Genomic DNA, 17,413 nt, shown 5'->3' with positions numbered 1-17,413 from the left:
TGTTGCTGACCTACTATATTCTCATTCTTGGGCAAATGTATTTTTAGGGTATAGTTTCCCTTTTAAGATTGAGGCTTAAGACTTAACCCGAGTCATAAGCCACCAATGAGCTATCATTTCATGCTAGGCAGTGACCTTTTGGCATGTGTTTCCTCACTGGAAACTGAAACTTCATTGTCACTGGGGTACTTAGTGGTTTTTAGGTTCTTGGGTAATTCATAGAACACCCAAGGCTAACAGTTGACTCTGAAAAATTAGGAAGGAGAATTGATGTATGAGATATTTAAAGTCTGTGGGGTTTTTTTTGTTTGTTTGTTTGTTTTTATTCCAACTGGTGACATAATGACCTGGTACATTGATGCTTGATGAATCCAAAGTAGTATTACTAGAAATGTAGTTTTATTTTTCACATTAATAAATGAAGTGTGATTCTAATTAATACAGATGGACAGAGATATAATTGTGTTAATAATGTGACATGTAGCCCAAATCTACAAGTGTATTTGAAAGTGTTCCCTCACTTTTTGCGCCATGCCCAAATCCGAATTTGTCATATGCTTTTTTTTGTTATTTTAAACCTCTTTAATGGGTATTTGGTAATTATACATGGGTCCTCGTTTATCATTTACTTCTGTTTTGTGTGTGGATGTACACTTCAGTTTTCCATTCTGTGAATATTCTCTACCCTAGGGGCTCTCCTGCCCATTTCATAGACTTGCAGAATGTTTGCACCTATAGGACCAGAAAATCTAGTGTAGTCAGCTCTTATATACAAGAGAGCTCTATGGTACAGTGAGAGTAAATGGTTGATCCAAATAAGCCTGGGCTAATGTTCTCTTTCTCATTTCACTGATTATCCCTTTCTTATATAGACTGGATTCTCTGTGACTAGATTTTTTTCATATTGCTATTATATAGCACACAGGAGAGAAAAAATACAACCACCATGTATAAATTTGTAGGTGATTTAAGTGACTTTGTATTTTATGAGTTATATCAGCTTTATAGCATTTTTCAAAGTCCTGTAGACAAGAAGAGAATTTATATTTTAGTGTGACAGGTATTTATTTTTGAGTTGCACAAGTGTGTTTAAGTTTACTTGACATTTGTAGTGTATATTATACCTTATGAAATCCATTCCCTATCTCCCCCTTTTTTGGTCATATGTTGGTCATATGTTGATGTTGTAGACCTTTTAGCCAATGATCAGATAAATAAATACTTTCTTTTTTATTAGATACTTTCCAGCAGATGCCACAGCTGAGATGCTAGAAGAATGGCGGCCTTTGATGTGCCCTTTTGATGTAACAATGCAAAAGGCCATAACTTATTTTGAAATATTTCTTCCTACCTCCCTTCCTCCAGAACTTCATCATAAAGGTTTTAAGTAAGTATATCTATCTATCTCTCTATCTATCTTGACAAATTATAGAGTAGAACAAGAAGTGGAGAGATGTAAGCTAACTTGTAAAGCAATAATAAGTAAACAGAAATCGACTAACTCAACCATTGTGTTGATTACACTTGAAGTGTGTGGAGGCTGAAAGTTAAACATAAGATTGTAAATGAGGAGCGAATAATGCTTGTATGTCAAGCCAAATGTGAGGGCTTAGTGGGGCACCTGGCTGGCTCAGTTGGTGGAGCATGTGATTCTTCATCTTGGGTTTGTGAGTTTGAGCCCCTTGTTGGGTATAGAGATGACTTAAAAGAAAAAGTAAAGCTAAAGGCTTTAAGAAATCAAGAGAGAAAGAATAAAAAATACAAAAAGATGTAGAATATATCAGTAAATAGGCAATGGTAAGAAATGTTAAATTGTGTGGTGTTTAGGGAAAGGAAAAGTGTTTTCTGAAAACTTGGTTTTATTCATCACTTGTTTTTCTTAAGTCTTTTTTATAATTCTTTTTCTGTACTCATTCTAGTCTTTGCACTGTTTTTAAGAACTGTTTTTTTTTTAATTTTTTTTTCCAATTTATTTATTTTCAGAAAAACAGTATTCATTATTTATTCACCACACCCAGTGCTCCATGCAAGCTGTGCCCTCTATAATACCCACCACCTGGTACCCCAACCTTCCACCCCCCCGCCACTTCAGACCCCTCAGATTGTTTTTCAGAGTCCATAGTCTCTCATGGTTCACCTCCCCTTCCAATTTACCCAAAAGCACATACCCTCCCCAATGTCCATAACCCTACCCCCCTTCTCCCAACCCCCCTCCCCCCAGCAACCCACAGTTTGTTTCGTGAGATTAAGAGTCACTGTTTTTAAGAACTGTTTTCTCTAGATGACTCTTAAGTATATAGCAAATCCTAGAATGAAAATATTTAGGGGATCCTGGGTAGCTCAGTCAGTTAAAAGTCTTGACTCTTGAATTGTGCTCAGGGTTGTGATCCCAGGGTGTGAGATTGAGCCCTGTGCTGGGCTCCACCCTGGGTGTGGAGTCTGTTTAAGATTTTTTCTCCCTCTGACCCTCCTCCCCTGTGCTCTCTCTCAAAGAAAGAAAGGAAAAAATAAAGGAGGACTTCTTAAAAACACCAAAAGTGCCAGGACCATGAATGACCCAAGGAGAAACTAAGAGTTGGGCAGTAACTTGCTGAGCCACCCAAGTGCCCCTAACAATGAAGTATAGAGATTTGATGACATGATTCTAGCATAAATACATTGCAAGGGGAATATTCAGACAGAAGTAGTCATTTGTTCCATTAAGTTTGTAACATTCAGGGGCGCCTGGGTGGCTCAGTGGATTAAGCCTCTGCCTTCGGCTCAGGTCATGATCTCAGTGTCCTGGGATCGAGCCCCGCATCGGGCTCTTTGCTTGGCGGGAGCCTGCTTCTCTCTCTCTCTCTCTGCCTGACTCTCCGCCTGCTTGTGATCTCTCTCTCTCTGTCAAATAAATAAATAAAATCTTTAAAAAAAAAAAAAAAAGTTTGTAACATTCAGTATTATTTTTTGTAGGTTGTGTAGTTATCAGTAAGAATAATAGATTAAAAAATGCAAAGGATACCTGGCTTTGAACCACTTTCTATAAATCACTTGCTATTCATAACAACATTTTTCTTCTTCAGACTTTGGTTTGATGAATTAATTGGCCTTTGGGTTTCAGTGCAAAATCTCCCACAGTGGGAGGGGGTGAGTATCCTATTTTTTCCTTCTTTGCTATCAGATCATTTGATAAGTAACCTCAGTTCCTTAGAATTGGCTTTTAGCAATGTTGTAATTGTTTTTTTTTTTTTTAATTCGATTTGCTGTTTCTAACAGAAATAGACACTTCTTTTGGTTTTATTGATACCTAGAAGCATGTGCATGTATTATGAAATGTAAGACTATTGTTTCCTATTATCACTAGCATGTTGTTAGACACATAGTGGAAGATTCCTAAATGCTTATTAGATTAATATTTCTTCTGTTTGCATTGTGGATGATGCTTTGTCATTTCCCTTTCAATAAGCATTTCGGCTGCATTTGATTTTAAATGGGTGACAAGAAATGAGAATTCAGAGATTTTTTAAAAATGAGTCATAAACCATATATTAAGTTGTACTAATGATGGCAGCTGAGAACCAGAAATGGATAAGGGGATGTGACTGTGACACTTAGTAACAAGTGTATTTACTTAACTCTTTCTTTATTTGTTTACTTTCAGCAACTAGTAAATCTCTTTGCTCGATTGGCTACAGATAATATAGGGTACATAGATTGGGATCCGTATGTACCAAAGGTAATTAAGAACTTTTGAGTATACAACATACAGTAACACTGATAGCACTTACTATGTCTTTAAGTAGTGTATTTTGTATGCTAATCCCTAAAGTATTTCTTGACCATTAGTAAAAACATAACAGTTTACCAGGGTAGATCATTTATTTTCAAAAACTAATTGCGTCATACAAAGGTAATCACAGGTGTGATATTTTTCTTGCCTATATAGGACATGAAATAGAAGTTTCAGAGTGAGTAATTTAGAAAGTACTAAGTATATTATTCAGGGTATCTTATATTCATACCTTTCAACAGAGTTTGGGTATTGTATTTGATTGCTATTCTAGAGTGTTCTCTACTTTTTAGATCACATTTTACTAGAGTAAACAAAGCTAGAGTGTCTCTAGGTGCAGTGTTCTTAACATTGCAGCTTCCGGATTGTTTCTCCTGCAGTAGGTTCAGGAGGGCTGGCATGGGGCATCCAGGTGATTCTGATGCACATGCTGACAGTAGAGCAGGACTGGAGAGCAACAGCAGACAAATACTCTGCTTACCTTTGCTGCGCTGTCCAGTAGAAACTAAGGAGGAAAAGTTATTTTCTTCCACTGTTGGGCTCCCTGTTACTAACGACAGATTTTAAATATAAATTCAATTATATTAAAATGCAATTATTAGGGGTGCCTGGGTGGCTCAGTCAGTTAAGCATCTGCCTTCGGCTCAGATCTTGGTCCCCAGGATCCTGGGATGGAGCCCTGTGGCGGGCTCTCTGCTCGTGGGGGAGCCTACTTCCTCTTCCTCTGCCCGCTGCTCCATTTGCTTGTGCACTCTCTCTCTCTGTCTCCCTCCCTCCCTCCCTAAGAAATAAGTAAAATATTTTTTAAAAACAAATAAATAAAAATAAAATACAGTTATTAAATGAGAGATGAAAATGCAAATTCCTGGGGAAATAACAGTGATAGAATTTTGAAAAGGAAAGTAATCCATTAGAAGATAGGTATTTGCATTTTGTATTTTCTTGGCATGGAATGAGAGTGTAGGAAAAATAGTTTTATATGCATTTAGAGAAACAAGAGTCAAAATATTTCATGTTGAACTGTACTTATCTACTTTTTACCTTTTTATGTTTAAACTGTATCTCATTTGTTTGCTTATGGGTACGTGGATACAGCTGCTTCTTACCCACCCCTTTTTGACCTCAGTGTCATTTGAAAGAAGGTAAATAGGGACGCCTGGCTGGCTCAGTCATTAGAACATGGAGCTCTTGATAACCTGGGTTTTGAGTTCGAGCCCCATGTTGGGTGTAGATATTACTTAAATAAACTTTTTAAAAATGAATAAAATTAAAAAAAAATTTTTAAAAAGTAGATATTTCTATGTAATTTTTATGGAATAAAGCTATCAAATGCTTAATTTATTGGTAGTTTTGCTTAAAACCTGATCCAGTGAGAATATATCCAATAACAAAAATATATATAACTCTTCAGTTATTTAAAGAGTTACTTGATACTTATATATATTTATCCTTAGTTCTTTTTTTCTTTTTAAAGATATTTACGAGAATTCTGAGAAGCTTGAATCTCCCAGTGGGAAGCAGTCAAGTGTTAGTCCCAAGATTTTTAACAAATGCTTATGATATAGGACACGCTGTGATATGGATCACCGCTATGATGGTTTGTAACACATTAGTTCATCTAAATTCTGTGTTAACTATATGGAAATTCTGTATAATCACATAAGGCTATATTAGTATCTTAGTTGGTCATTTGAGTCTTGGGTATTTTCTGATGTAGTAAGCTAATGTTTATCAGACCCAGCATGTAGAAAAACACACTATTTCTCTAGCCAGTGATTCTTAACAATGGAGTCAAAGTTTAGAGTTTTGAGAGATTCAGAGTGGATAGCAGTCTTAGAGGTCAAGAACCAGACTCACAAAAGGTCAAATTGTTAATGAAAATTGTGGAATTTGAATTTTGCATATGCTCAGTACGAATGCATTCAGTGTCGAAGATGACACTGAACACAAAGCTTATTAAACAAACGAAGTAATCTTGGTGATGGGAGAAGTATGGATGATTATTGACATCCTTGAAGGGAAGTAAAAATACATCTGCATGCTTGGGTTTCAGTGTCAACTTGCAGATAGGAATATTAGAACAATTTTATACTATGATTTTCTGGATTGTCATTTATTTTGCTTCTACTGCTGTCCCTTTTTAAAATTATTATTCTGTGTTTGATATTTTCTCCCAGGTTATATTGTTTGGGTTGGTTTTTTTCTGTGGAAAAGGCAGGATGGTTGTGAGAAGTTTAGTTCTTAAATATTATTTTTAGATTAAAAAAAAATTCATTCTCCATTCTCTGTCTGTTTTTGCCCTTTCATTATTAAACAGGGAAAGTCACATTTTCTTTCTTATACCCCATAAGAGCAAAAACATTTGGATATTTACTGTCTTACATAAGCAATGAATTGGAATTCATTTTTTAGAAGCCACAGAATTATATCATGATTAATATCAGCTTATTTTAGTTAATATTGCTGTTCTTCCTCACACAGTTTTTCCCACTGACAGTTTCATTTTGTGTTAAATATGAATATTGAATATAATAAATTTTGATTATTTATAAATATACATTAAAATGCTAATTACTATGTTAAAATATTGACATTTTTGTTGGGGTTTTTTTTTTTTTTTTGCTATGGAATTATGATCTTTATTAGTCGACCTATTCTCAATTGGGAATAGGTACATGGATTTCATTTGAGCAGGAAGACATGTTCTTAATGTAACTCAACAGTCTACCTTAGGTCTTTGCTCTTTCTTGAAAGAACAGCCTGAAGAGCACCTGGGTGGCTCAGTTGTTAAAGCATTTTGCCTGTGGCTCAGGTCATGATCCCAGACACCTGGGATCAAGCCATGCACTGGGCTCTCTTGTCAGTGGAGAGCCTGCTTCTCCCATTCCTCTGCTCCTCCCCCTGCTTGTTCTCTCTCTCTCTCTGTCAAATAAATAAAATCCTTAAGGAAAAAAGAAAGATCATGAGAAATGGAAGATTTTAAAACTAAATTGTAGTTCTTTAGGGCTATCAAACTTGATGAATGATAAATTTTTTTCTTCATTTTTTTTCCACCAGGTTGTATTCTTGTTTGGTGTATTTGTTTTGGTAATAGATTAAGAAAAATTTTTCTTTTGAGTCAAAATGCGGTCAAATATAACAGGTTTAATAATTTGAAACATTTAGGAGTAAAAATAAAATATTTGAATGTATTTATGTAAATCTCACTTCTTCATTTCCTGCATTAAGAAAGTCACTTCTTAAATCCTTTAAGGAATGCTTTTTATGCCTGATTTACCACTCTTGGTTATTTTAAAACAGTCTTAGTGACAAAAGTTATTTCACTGCAGAAGACTAAAATATGCTGATACTCTAAATTGAAAGATCTCTTCACTTACCTAATTTGGTGTCAGTTGTCCTTATTTTTAGTAGAGTGTTTTAAATGGAAGATTGTAAGAAGTTCACTGGGGAATTGTTTTTGACTCTTACATTGGGGTAGAATTGGTTTTTGTCAGCAGAATGGATGTGTACCACGTTAGAGAGGTATATGTAGGCTTGGGCCTGTTGATTCCTTCAGTTTTCCAGTGTACCGTGGATACTAATATTTTGTACTTTTATTTGAATAGGGTGGACCAAGTAAACTAGTGCAAAAACACTTGTCTGGTTTGTTTAATAGCATCACATCTTTTTACCATCCCTCAAATAATGGGCGTTGGCTGGTGAGTATGTTCATTTTTCATTGTAGAGTTTGGAAATTTTTAAAGATATGGGCACACATTTCTTTTTTAAAAAATGGTTACACATTACCTATTGTATAAAACCTATAATACATTTTCTGTTCTTCATATAAATTTGGCTATATATAGGTCATTACGTTCAAATTAAGTTACCATGTTCATCGAACATAAAAATAAATGCAGATAATACTAGTCCAATAACTGGTCACAGAATGTCACATTCTGGCAAAAGAAAGGAATATCAGTTGTGGTTTCTGTTTTTTTGTTTTTTTTCCACATTGCCTGGTTAAAATGGTTTTTCATGTAATGGAAAATTCATCTGGTGTTGGAAATTAAAATTGATGTTTGAAATGCATTTTTATTATCAGTAATTTAATTGATAATAGCATTTTATTCTAGCTAACTATGCCATTTACATCTTTGTAATAGATTGTAAGAGTGTTATTTTAAGAATCTTTATTTGGAGACTAGAAAGGAGCCATAAATATCTGTGTGGGAAAGAGAACCTACCTTGGACTTTCTGCTTCTGTGTCCCCAGAACAAGTTAATGAAACTACTTCAGCGGTTGCCAAACAGTGTTGTTAGAAGATTGCATCGTGAAAGATACAAGAAGCCTTCTTGGTTAACTCCTGTGCCTGATAGCCATAAGCTTACTGATCAAGATGTTACAGACTTTGTACGATGCATTATTCAACCTGTCCTCTTGGCTATGTTTAGCAAAACTGGTAGTTTAGAAGCAGCCCAGGCTCTGCAGAATCTTGCACTCATGAGACCGGAGTTAGTAATACCCCCTGTACTTGAAAGGTAAGTGGAGTTTTACATGTTTGGTTGAAGCCTTAGCTGTGGCTGCAGCTGTTCTGGTTATCCCTTCCTTCTACTCTTCTGTTCTGCATGGTTTTCTTTTGTGGCTTCTGTTTTGCTTTCTCAGTGCTTATTCTGGTTCCTTGTAGGACAAAGCATTTTAACGTACTGATTGGTAACTTGATAAAGGTTTACTAAAGATAAAAGAAAATTGACACAAAATGGATAAAATATTTTTGGATTATTGGCACATTTTTACTCAGAAATTATAGGGCGCCTGGCAGGCTTACTCGGTGGAGCATGTAACTTTTAATCTTGGGGTTGTGAGTGTGAGCCCCATGTGGGGTGTAGAGATTGCTAAAAAATAAGATCTTAAAAAATTAATTAATAAACTAATTAATTAAGCTCTGGCTGCTTTTACATCAAAGCGTATCACTAAATATTGAGAAGTGATTTTGGATGTCTTTTATTTCTTAGAAGCAGTGATAGAGAAGAAAATTTGACTATCTTTATTATTTTAATATATACATAATCTCATGTGTGTTACTTCCAGTGTGAATTTTATTGCATTCATTTTGTTTCATATGTTGAACTGGTAACAAAAATAATTTTCCCTTTGCCGAGTTACTGTCACAATATAGGCCTTCTGTGCTTATATAATATTACTTAAGCTTTCTGTTAATACCTTTGCTGCCTGAATTTGAGCTTTATGATTTCTCTCTTAATGTCTTACTCAAAAATAGAAGAAGAATGTTAGTTTTTAGGGCCCAGAAGGCTCTAACAGTTTGAGTTCCATAAAACAGATTTGTCAAAGATCCTTAGTGACAGAATGCAAGTGACAGCCCATTTTCTGGCTTAAAATTAAAATGGGATAATTGGGCACATTTGCTAGGAGTTAGATATCCTGCCAAAGGTCTTGACCAAAATAGGGCTCCATTATTTATAAATTTGAGTTGCCCATCTTATCTTGCCCTGTCCTCTTTGCCATAAATACTCAAGTTAAGCTGTACCTCATTTTCCAAACCTCTCCCTTTTTGTGTGCACTTTGTGAGCACAGAAACTCTTCCAGCACAGATAATTAGGAAATGAAATGGGGAAGTGAGGCAGTTTCTATGGTCTGAACCCCCAGTATTCTTTGCTCTTCAGTCTTCATGTGGTAGTAGAAGCTAACAGTTCAGAGGCAGTTCCCTTGATGTTGCTCGTTGAGGAGAGACTTGTCTCTAAGGAGGGACTTCATTTTCTTGCATAGTTAAAATTTTGAAGATTGGGGTTTTCGTAATTCTTGGCTTTCCCTTTGTTTTGCCTTATTTTAATGTTTTCCAGCTGATATATTATGAATAGAGAGATATTTTTTTAGTAGAAGAAACAAAGCTTACAAATACAAGTAAATGATGAATCATGAACTCTACCTCTGACACTTATAATACACTGTATGTTAATTAATTGAATTTAAATGAAGTTAAATTTAAAAGAATAAATACAAGTAAAATTATCCATCATGTTTTTCTTTAGTTTTCAATTTTGGGACAAATTTAATAACATATTAAATGATACATGCTGGGGCGCCTGGGTGGCTCAGTGGGTTAAGGCCTCTGCTTTCGGCTCAGGTCATGGTCCCAGGGTTCTGGGATCGAGCCCCACATCGGGTTCTCTGCTCAGCAGGGAGCCTGCTTCCCTTCCTCTCTCTGCCTGCCTCTCTGCCTACTTGTGATCTATCTGTCAAATAAATAAATAAAATATTTTTTTAAAAAAATGATACATGCTTGGCCAAGAGAAGTATTTTGAAGGTTTTTTTTCTTTTTATGAAAGCAAAAGTCCTTTAGGGGCAACAAGGTGGCTCCATCAATTAAGAGTCTGACTCAGGTCATGATCTCAGGGTCATAAGATGGAGCCCTGCCTTAGGCTTCCTGCTTGGTGGGGAGCCTGCTTAAGATTTTCTCTGTCTCTCCTCTCTCTCTCTCTTTCTCTTTCTGTCCCTCCCTCTCCCCCCTTCCCTCCCCATCTGCCTTTCCCCTGTGTGCCTGTGCTCTCTCTCTCTTCTTTAAAAAAAAAAAAAAGCAAAAGTCCTTTAAAAAGTAAAAATGGAGAAAATAAATTTTAGGTCCTGAATATGTATCCCCTAAGGACAGCCTCTGTTAAAGAGCTGGTTTGCTTTCTTTATCTTCTAAAGCCTAAGCTTGCTGGTTTTTTTAATTGTGATTATAAATGCTCTTTTTTTCCTACTTAAAATGAAATTTCCCTTATTTTTTCTGCATAAGAGAAAATTAAAATGACTACATTTTAGATTTTTTTTCTTCCTATAGAATAGATTCTTAAAAATGAAATTGCTGTGTGAATGTTCTTGTCTTACTTGGTGATCAGAGATTGTTTTTGTATTATTCTCCCTCGTTTATTAATCAGGAATCTTCGCATATGTTTCTAGAGCTGATGTCTAATTTTAAAATGCCAGTCCTTTTTAAAGTTCAAAATAGGAGAAATTTCAGCATTTTAGTAAAGATTATTTTTCCTGTAAAAGGGAAGAATAGGATAGTTGTCACTTGTTATTCCTGAATTCTAATAATTGCTGACCATTAGATTAGAATCTGTCATTGGAATGTGGAGGTGGATTCAGATGGCTGAAATAATGCAAAATCTGCCAGTTCATGTTCTTTTACACTGTGGAATTTGCATGGAGAAAGGTGGTGAGGGGATGGGGGTTAGGGAAACTCGTGCCTTTCCTTTATGTGTGTGATTCTGTTAACCTTGAAAACAGGTATTCATTCAAAATATTCTGCTAGCTACCAGCCTTAAGCTAAAGGCAGTTTATGAATTTGGTAGATTTAATGTATTGTACATGTTTATCTGTAATGGAACTGTTTTTTGTTTTTTAATTGTGTTTTAAACTGTAGAACGTATCCTGCACTAGAGACTTTAACAGAACCTCACCAGCTCACAGCTACTTTAAGTTGTGTAATTGGAGTAGCCCGAAGTTTGGTATCAGGGGGCAAGTGGTTTCCTGAAGGTCCAACACACATGCTACCTCTGTTGATGAGAGCATTGCCTGGGGTGGATCCAAATGACTTTAGTAAATGCATGGTAAGCATATTTATTATTCTGTTTTGTGTCTGAGTTCTAATTGTGTGAATAGACATCCTTTCAAGTTCTGTTCAGACTTTTTAGAATATCATTCAATGTAAATTTGCTAAGTTTAGATCTGTGGATGGTTAGTTGATCTATACGTCATCCTTTGTAAGTAATTTGCTATAACCTGGTTACGTTTAATGATTGTAAGATATTTTTGAAGCTCGTTATGTATTTACTATTTTCCTTGAGCAAAAACCTTAAAAATCTTAGCATACGATTATTTGTACTTCCCTCTGTCTACACTGGTGACAGGAGGCTTGATAAAAGCTGCTGGGTGCAAAATGCCAGGTCCCATTTTATACACAATCTCTTGACTTAAGAGTTGCTCACCTTCCCTTTTGCCCAGTCTCTTGCTTTTGCTTCAGTATATTCTATTAATGTTACATCTTAAGGTGGGGGGAGGAGGGTAACTTCCTTGACAAAAGGTTGGAGAACGTTGTGCTTAAACCTAATAAATAACTATGAAAATAAACTTAGTATAACTTTATTACTAAAGTAACAGCTGCTTAATTATGAAGAACCTTAAAATATTCAATTCTAGGTGAAAAATTTCCAGAAAGACTATTGTGGGATTTCCCTCAAAATAATTTATTTGGGGGGCGCCTGGGTGGCTCAGTGGGTTAAGCCTCTGCCTTCGGCTCAGGTTATGGTCTCAGGGTCCTGGGATCGAGCCCCACATCGGGCTCTCTGCTCGGCAGGGAGCCTGCTTCCCCCTCTCTCTCTGCCTGCCTCTCTGCCTCCTCGTGATCTCGCTGTCTCTGCCAAATAAGTAAATAAAATAAAGGGAAAAAAAGCTTTACAAAAAAAAATATTAATTCATTTGGGCATTTTATTGTAGCTTATGGTATACTTGTATTTTTGAACTATAGGTACATAATTAATGTTAAATTTTTTACATCTTCCCACAGATCACATTCCAATTTATAGCAACATTTTCCACTCTGGTGCCTTTAGTAGATTGTTCATCTGTACTACAAGAAAGAAATGACCTCACAGAAGTAAGGATGCTTTCTACTTCTAAAAGGATTGGTTAACTGAGTTGTAACTCTTATTGTAAATGCATAGTAATATTTGATAGTTTAAATACTAGTAGTTTAAAATGACTCTTTCGTGACTAAAATGATATAAGTAGAGGACCATGTCATGGTAAGATAGTCTGGCAGAGCGCTCACCAAAGGATATAGGTCAGAAATAGATTATTTTTGTAAATAAGTGATATCTAGAGGTGTATTTACATTTTTGTCACTTTTAATTTTTTGTTAAGTGGAGATAGTGGTTGGTTTTTGTTTGTTGGTTGGTTGATTTGGTTTGGTTTTGGTTTTGGTTTTTCTGGTTTTTTGAATTTAGGAATAAATTCATTGAGGGGATTGATACCTAATGAACAGACATTTTCTTCATTACAGATTGGTTCTTTTAGAACTATTTTCTTTATTGTAAGCATGTTTCTGTTTTTGTTATTTGGATGTTCAGGAAGTAGGAGAAAATCCTGTATACATACACCAGAAACTTGGAAACTAGTTGATAAAGATGGCTGTTTGACTTCTGGTTTTGGCCCTTATAAAATATGTTAATTACTTCTTACTTAGGTTCTTGGAAAGTGGTAGATTGAGTTATTCTAAATTGATGCACAGTTATGGTGCTATTTCTCACCATACTTAGTACAATAATAGAGTGTTAAATCTTTTTTATAGACCATAATTGAGTTTTAATAGTCCTGAGAAAAATTCAAGGACTATTTTTCATTTTTCTCCACATTGAAATATCATAGGTGGAACGAGAACTTTGTTCAGCCACAGCTGAATTTGAGGATTTTGTCTTACAGTTTATGGACCGGTGAGTATGTACCCCAGACATGCCCTTTGTTAGAGATTCAGAGAGATGACTGTCCTGTCCCAGCAACTTACAGCCTGTACATAGCCACTGTCCCAGGACTGAACACCTCAAGTTATAAGAAGACCATTGATAGTGAGCCATGCCCAAGTGGTGGAATAGCTATCATTTGAATAGTCATGACAGTGAAGACTTGTGTAATCATCAAAAACATGAAACTAGTTTTTAGTTGCTAAACTTATACTTTCTTTGGATTGTTTAGATGTTTTGGACTTATAGAAAGTAGCACATTGGAGCAAACAAGAGAAGAGACGGAAACTGAGAAAATGACTCACTTGGAGAGTTTGGTCGAATTAGGTCTGTCTTCTACATTTAGTACAATCCTCACACAATGTTCCAAAGAAATATTTATGGTAAGAGTCGCATTGCTACAAAAAATTAAATCCCAGTCTTGTAGGTTTATTTGTGTTTTAAAAACTGAAGTTACTCTGGGTATTATACCATTTATCCTTTTTCTCATACTAAATTTTGAGAAAGATAACCAGTGGATTCTCATTATATTCGCAAATTTCATATTTGCAAATTCATCTGATTGCTAAAATTTATTTATAATCCCCAAGTCAGTACTCTTGGTGCTCTTGTGTAGATGTGTAAATGTGGTAAAAAAATGTGAGTTACACATACTCAGCTGAGGTGGAGTAAGGTAACGCTCTGCCTTCTTGTTTCAGCTCTGATGTAATCATGCTTTTGTGTCTTTTTAGTGCCAGGCACTAAAGTAACCCAGGCGCCTGAAAGTAACATGTTTTAGATAAGCTTTATTCAGGCATGAGTTATAGTGCTGTTGGCTGAGTTCCATGTTGTGAGTTAACAATATATGTTAAATGCACATAAAACGAAATTATAAAATTTTATCAGTGGATGAAAATGTAAGCAGAGAGGCGCCTGGGTGGCTCAGTGGGTTGAGCCTCTGCCTTCGGCTCAGGTCATGATCCCAGGATCCTGGGATCGAGCCCCACATCGGGCTTTCTGCTTGGCAGGGAGCCTGCTTCCTCCTGTCTCTCTCTGCCTGCCTCTCTGCCTGCTTAAGATCTCTCTCTGTATGTCAAATAAATAAATAAAATCTTTTTAAAAGTTGCTTATAAGACCTTTTCATTTCTTAAATATCTTAACAGGTGGCCCTTCAGAAGGTTTTTAATTTTTCTATTTCGCATATATTTGAAACAAGAGTAGCAGGCCGCATGGTGGCAGACATGTGCCGTGCTGCTGTAAAGGTGAGTTTGGGGTTTTTGGACTGATGAATTAATGAGTCAGTAACCAACAGGTTTATGTGGCTAATTATTTTATACATGCTAGTTATACTTAAAATACATTGTTTCAATAGCAAATTACAACCCTTATTTGCCTCTGAAAATAGTGTCGGGTATACTTTGTGACTGCTGAATGAATATTCATGGCCTTCCAAAAACTTACTTACACAAATATGTTTTCAGTGTTGCCCTGAGGAGTCTTTGAAGTTATTTGTTCCTCACTGCTGCAGTGTTATAACTCAGCTTACAATGAGTAAGTCATAAGGTTATTATTCTAAATTTATAATTTTAGGTAAAAAAAATTTTTTTTGTTTCTAGAACTCAGTGGGTGAAAATAAATTCTATAAGCTATACAATATTTTAATTTTATAGTTTGTGGTGAGGATTATTTGAATTAAGGTTTCATCCAGGTGACAGCTTAGAAATCCTACTTTATTAAGTTAGTATTTTCATGCATGCAGGAACCATGTAGAGGTTGCCATAAAAAAAAAAAAAATCAATTTGTGAGATGTGGAGGAGCAGGTGCCCTGATTTGGTATGTTTATTTTCTTGAAAATGGAATTTTCACCTCCTCTGGTGCAAGTTGAGCTTCATGAAAAAGGAATGAGACTTTTCTTAGCAATTAGAGATACTGAAGACAAATATTTGAAAATGATGCATTTAGTTGGACGTGTAGTTCTTTTTCCCTGATACTCTTTTGCCTTTTTTAGATGATGATGTATTAAATGAAGAAGAGCTAGATAAGGAGTTGCTGTGGAATCTTCAACTTTTGTCTGAGGTATTGTAAATCTTTGTAGTACTAAGGAAATATTACTGTGAAGGTGATTTGGGTTCAGAATTTTTTTAAATTGACTTTAAAAAAATAGGAAAAGTCTGGTTTTTGTTTTTAAGATTTTTGTTTACCACTTATTTGGAGAGAGAGAAAGAGCATAAGAGAACACAAGTGGGATAGGGGTAAAGGGAGAGGGAGTAGCAGGGAACCTGACACAGTCACTCCCAAGATCCCGGGATCATGACCTGAGATGAAAGCAGACACTTAATCGACTGAGCCACCCAGGTGCCCCATGTTTGTTTGTTTGTTTTTAAGTAGGCTCCATGCTCAGTGTGGAGCCCAGTGCAGGGCCTGAACTCCAACCCAGAGATCAAGAGTTTGGATGTTTAACCAGTTGAGCCACCCAGGCACCCCAAAGATTGATTGATTGATTGATTGATTGATTTGAGTAATCTCTCCACCCGGTGTGGGTCTTGAACTCATGACCCCAGTATTAGGAGTTGCATGCTTTACTGACAGCCAACCAGGCACCCTGATACTGAAAAGTTCTAAGTTTTAGATTTTCTTGGTACAGCTACAAAAAGTCAGATAATGGCATTTTCTTGTTATCAGGCGAGTCTGATAATTGTTGATGGCCTCATGAGCAGTGAAGTACTTTTTACTAATTAATTCTGATATTAGTAACTCATTACTTGAAAATCTCATCAGATTTGGCAGTTCCTTTTTTTTTTCTCTCCCGATTTTCTCTCTCTCTCTCTCCATAAGTTGAGCTCTCAGTCAAACTTCATTTTCCTTTATGCGTTGGCTCACCAACCAATTAATTTTGTCTCTTTGAGGAAATAGATTCTTTGAAAAGGATGGTACTGTGGCATATGAGGGCCTGAATTCAGAGAATTTGTTTTGATCTCAAGAAAGAATTGTACGAATATAGTTAAAATGACAATTCTAAAATTAATTGAAGTCATTTTAAGAGACACTGTTACTATTTTAGACTAGTAGCTAAACATTGTCTGTTGCATTGATTATTGATTCTTAATCTTTTCACCAAAATATCTTCAACCATTTTCTTCCTCTTTTAGATTACTCGAGTGGACGGGAAGAAGTTGCTTCTTTATAAGGAGCAACTTGTAAAGATTCTCCAAAGAACCCTCCATCTAACCTGTAAGCAGGGTTACACTCTGTCCTGTAATCTCCTGCATCACCTCCTTCGCTCTACTACCCTTATCTACCCAACAGAGTACTGCAGTGTGCCGGGAGGCTTTGACAAGCCTCCTTCTGAATACTTTCCCATCAAGGCAAGCATTTTCAATAATTAAGAATCCAAGTACATACTGGGTTATTTTTCTAAGGATCCAGAGTGGGGGGTTTTTTTCTTCTGTATTGTGTGTGAAGGTGTCACTTTTTTATTTTTGAAGTAGATCATTAAAATTACTGGAATGTTTTAAACTTGGCAAGTGTAACAGAGCACAGAAGCAGCCAAGTTTTTTTCTTTTCTGTTGAGCTATGAATCAGGTTGGTATGCTGTATGTAACTTGTATATTCCATATGATTTTTTTTTTTTTTAAAGATTTTATTTATTTATTTGACAGAGAGAGATCACAAGTAGGCAGAGAGGCAGGCAGAGAGAGAGAGAGAGGAGGAGGAAGCAGGCTCCCTGCTGAGCAGAGAGCCCGATGTGGGACTCGATCCCAGGACCCTGAGATCATGACCTGAGCCGAAGGCAGCGGCTTAATCCACTGAGCCACCCAGGCGCCCTATTCCATATGATTTTATTGGGAAACTCAGTAACTTTATAAGCTTACTCTTACTCTTAAGTAAACTCATATTTGAGTGGCTCTTCCAGGAGACTTTTCTGGAGTGATATGAAGGGGTAATGAGTTTTGTGCCTTTTTTTAAGAGAGAGAGGGAGGAGAAGGTGGGGAGGATCAGAGAGGGAATCTTAAGCTGGCTCTTTGTCCAGCTCTGGGACTCGATCTCACAACCCTGAGAGAGCACAACCAACTGAACCACCCAGGCACCCCTCCCTGGAAGACCTATTAAGTTACATGTACACACTTATTTGTTTTTTTTTTCTCCAGTTTCACAGCTTGCTGAA

The 17,413-nt window shown here is 36.2% G+C and overlaps 1 protein-coding gene across 2 annotated transcripts in view; it reads left to right on the top strand.

Moving 5' to 3' along the window:
* Window positions 1-17,413, top strand: part of PSME4 (proteasome activator subunit 4) — a 114,942-nt gene that overhangs the window by 42,983 nt on the left and 54,546 nt on the right. For both annotated transcript variants that reach the window (XM_044263953.1, XM_044263952.1), the window contains exons 5-18: window positions 1,238-1,387; window positions 3,063-3,126; window positions 3,641-3,715; window positions 5,244-5,366; window positions 7,375-7,467; window positions 8,024-8,289; window positions 11,175-11,361; window positions 12,318-12,407; window positions 13,178-13,242; window positions 13,502-13,652; window positions 14,412-14,510; window positions 14,730-14,799; window positions 15,257-15,324; window positions 16,398-16,613. In XM_044263953.1, coding sequence (XP_044119888.1) covers window positions 1,238-1,387; window positions 3,063-3,126; window positions 3,641-3,715; window positions 5,244-5,366; window positions 7,375-7,467; window positions 8,024-8,289; window positions 11,175-11,361; window positions 12,318-12,407; window positions 13,178-13,242; window positions 13,502-13,652; window positions 14,412-14,510; window positions 14,730-14,799; window positions 15,257-15,324; window positions 16,398-16,613 — 1,717 coding nt within the window. The remainder of the gene's footprint in view (window positions 1-1,237; window positions 1,388-3,062; window positions 3,127-3,640; window positions 3,716-5,243; window positions 5,367-7,374; window positions 7,468-8,023; window positions 8,290-11,174; window positions 11,362-12,317; window positions 12,408-13,177; window positions 13,243-13,501; window positions 13,653-14,411; window positions 14,511-14,729; window positions 14,800-15,256; window positions 15,325-16,397; window positions 16,614-17,413) is intronic.

The sequence above is a fragment of the Neovison vison genome, chromosome 8 (genome assembly GCF_020171115.1).
Source record: "Neovison vison isolate M4711 chromosome 8, ASM_NN_V1, whole genome shotgun sequence".
Lineage (NCBI taxonomy): Eukaryota > Metazoa > Chordata > Mammalia > Carnivora > Mustelidae > Neogale > Neogale vison.
The sequence above is the reverse complement of the archived record's forward strand: the minus strand, read 5'-3'. Positions and strand labels throughout refer to the sequence as shown.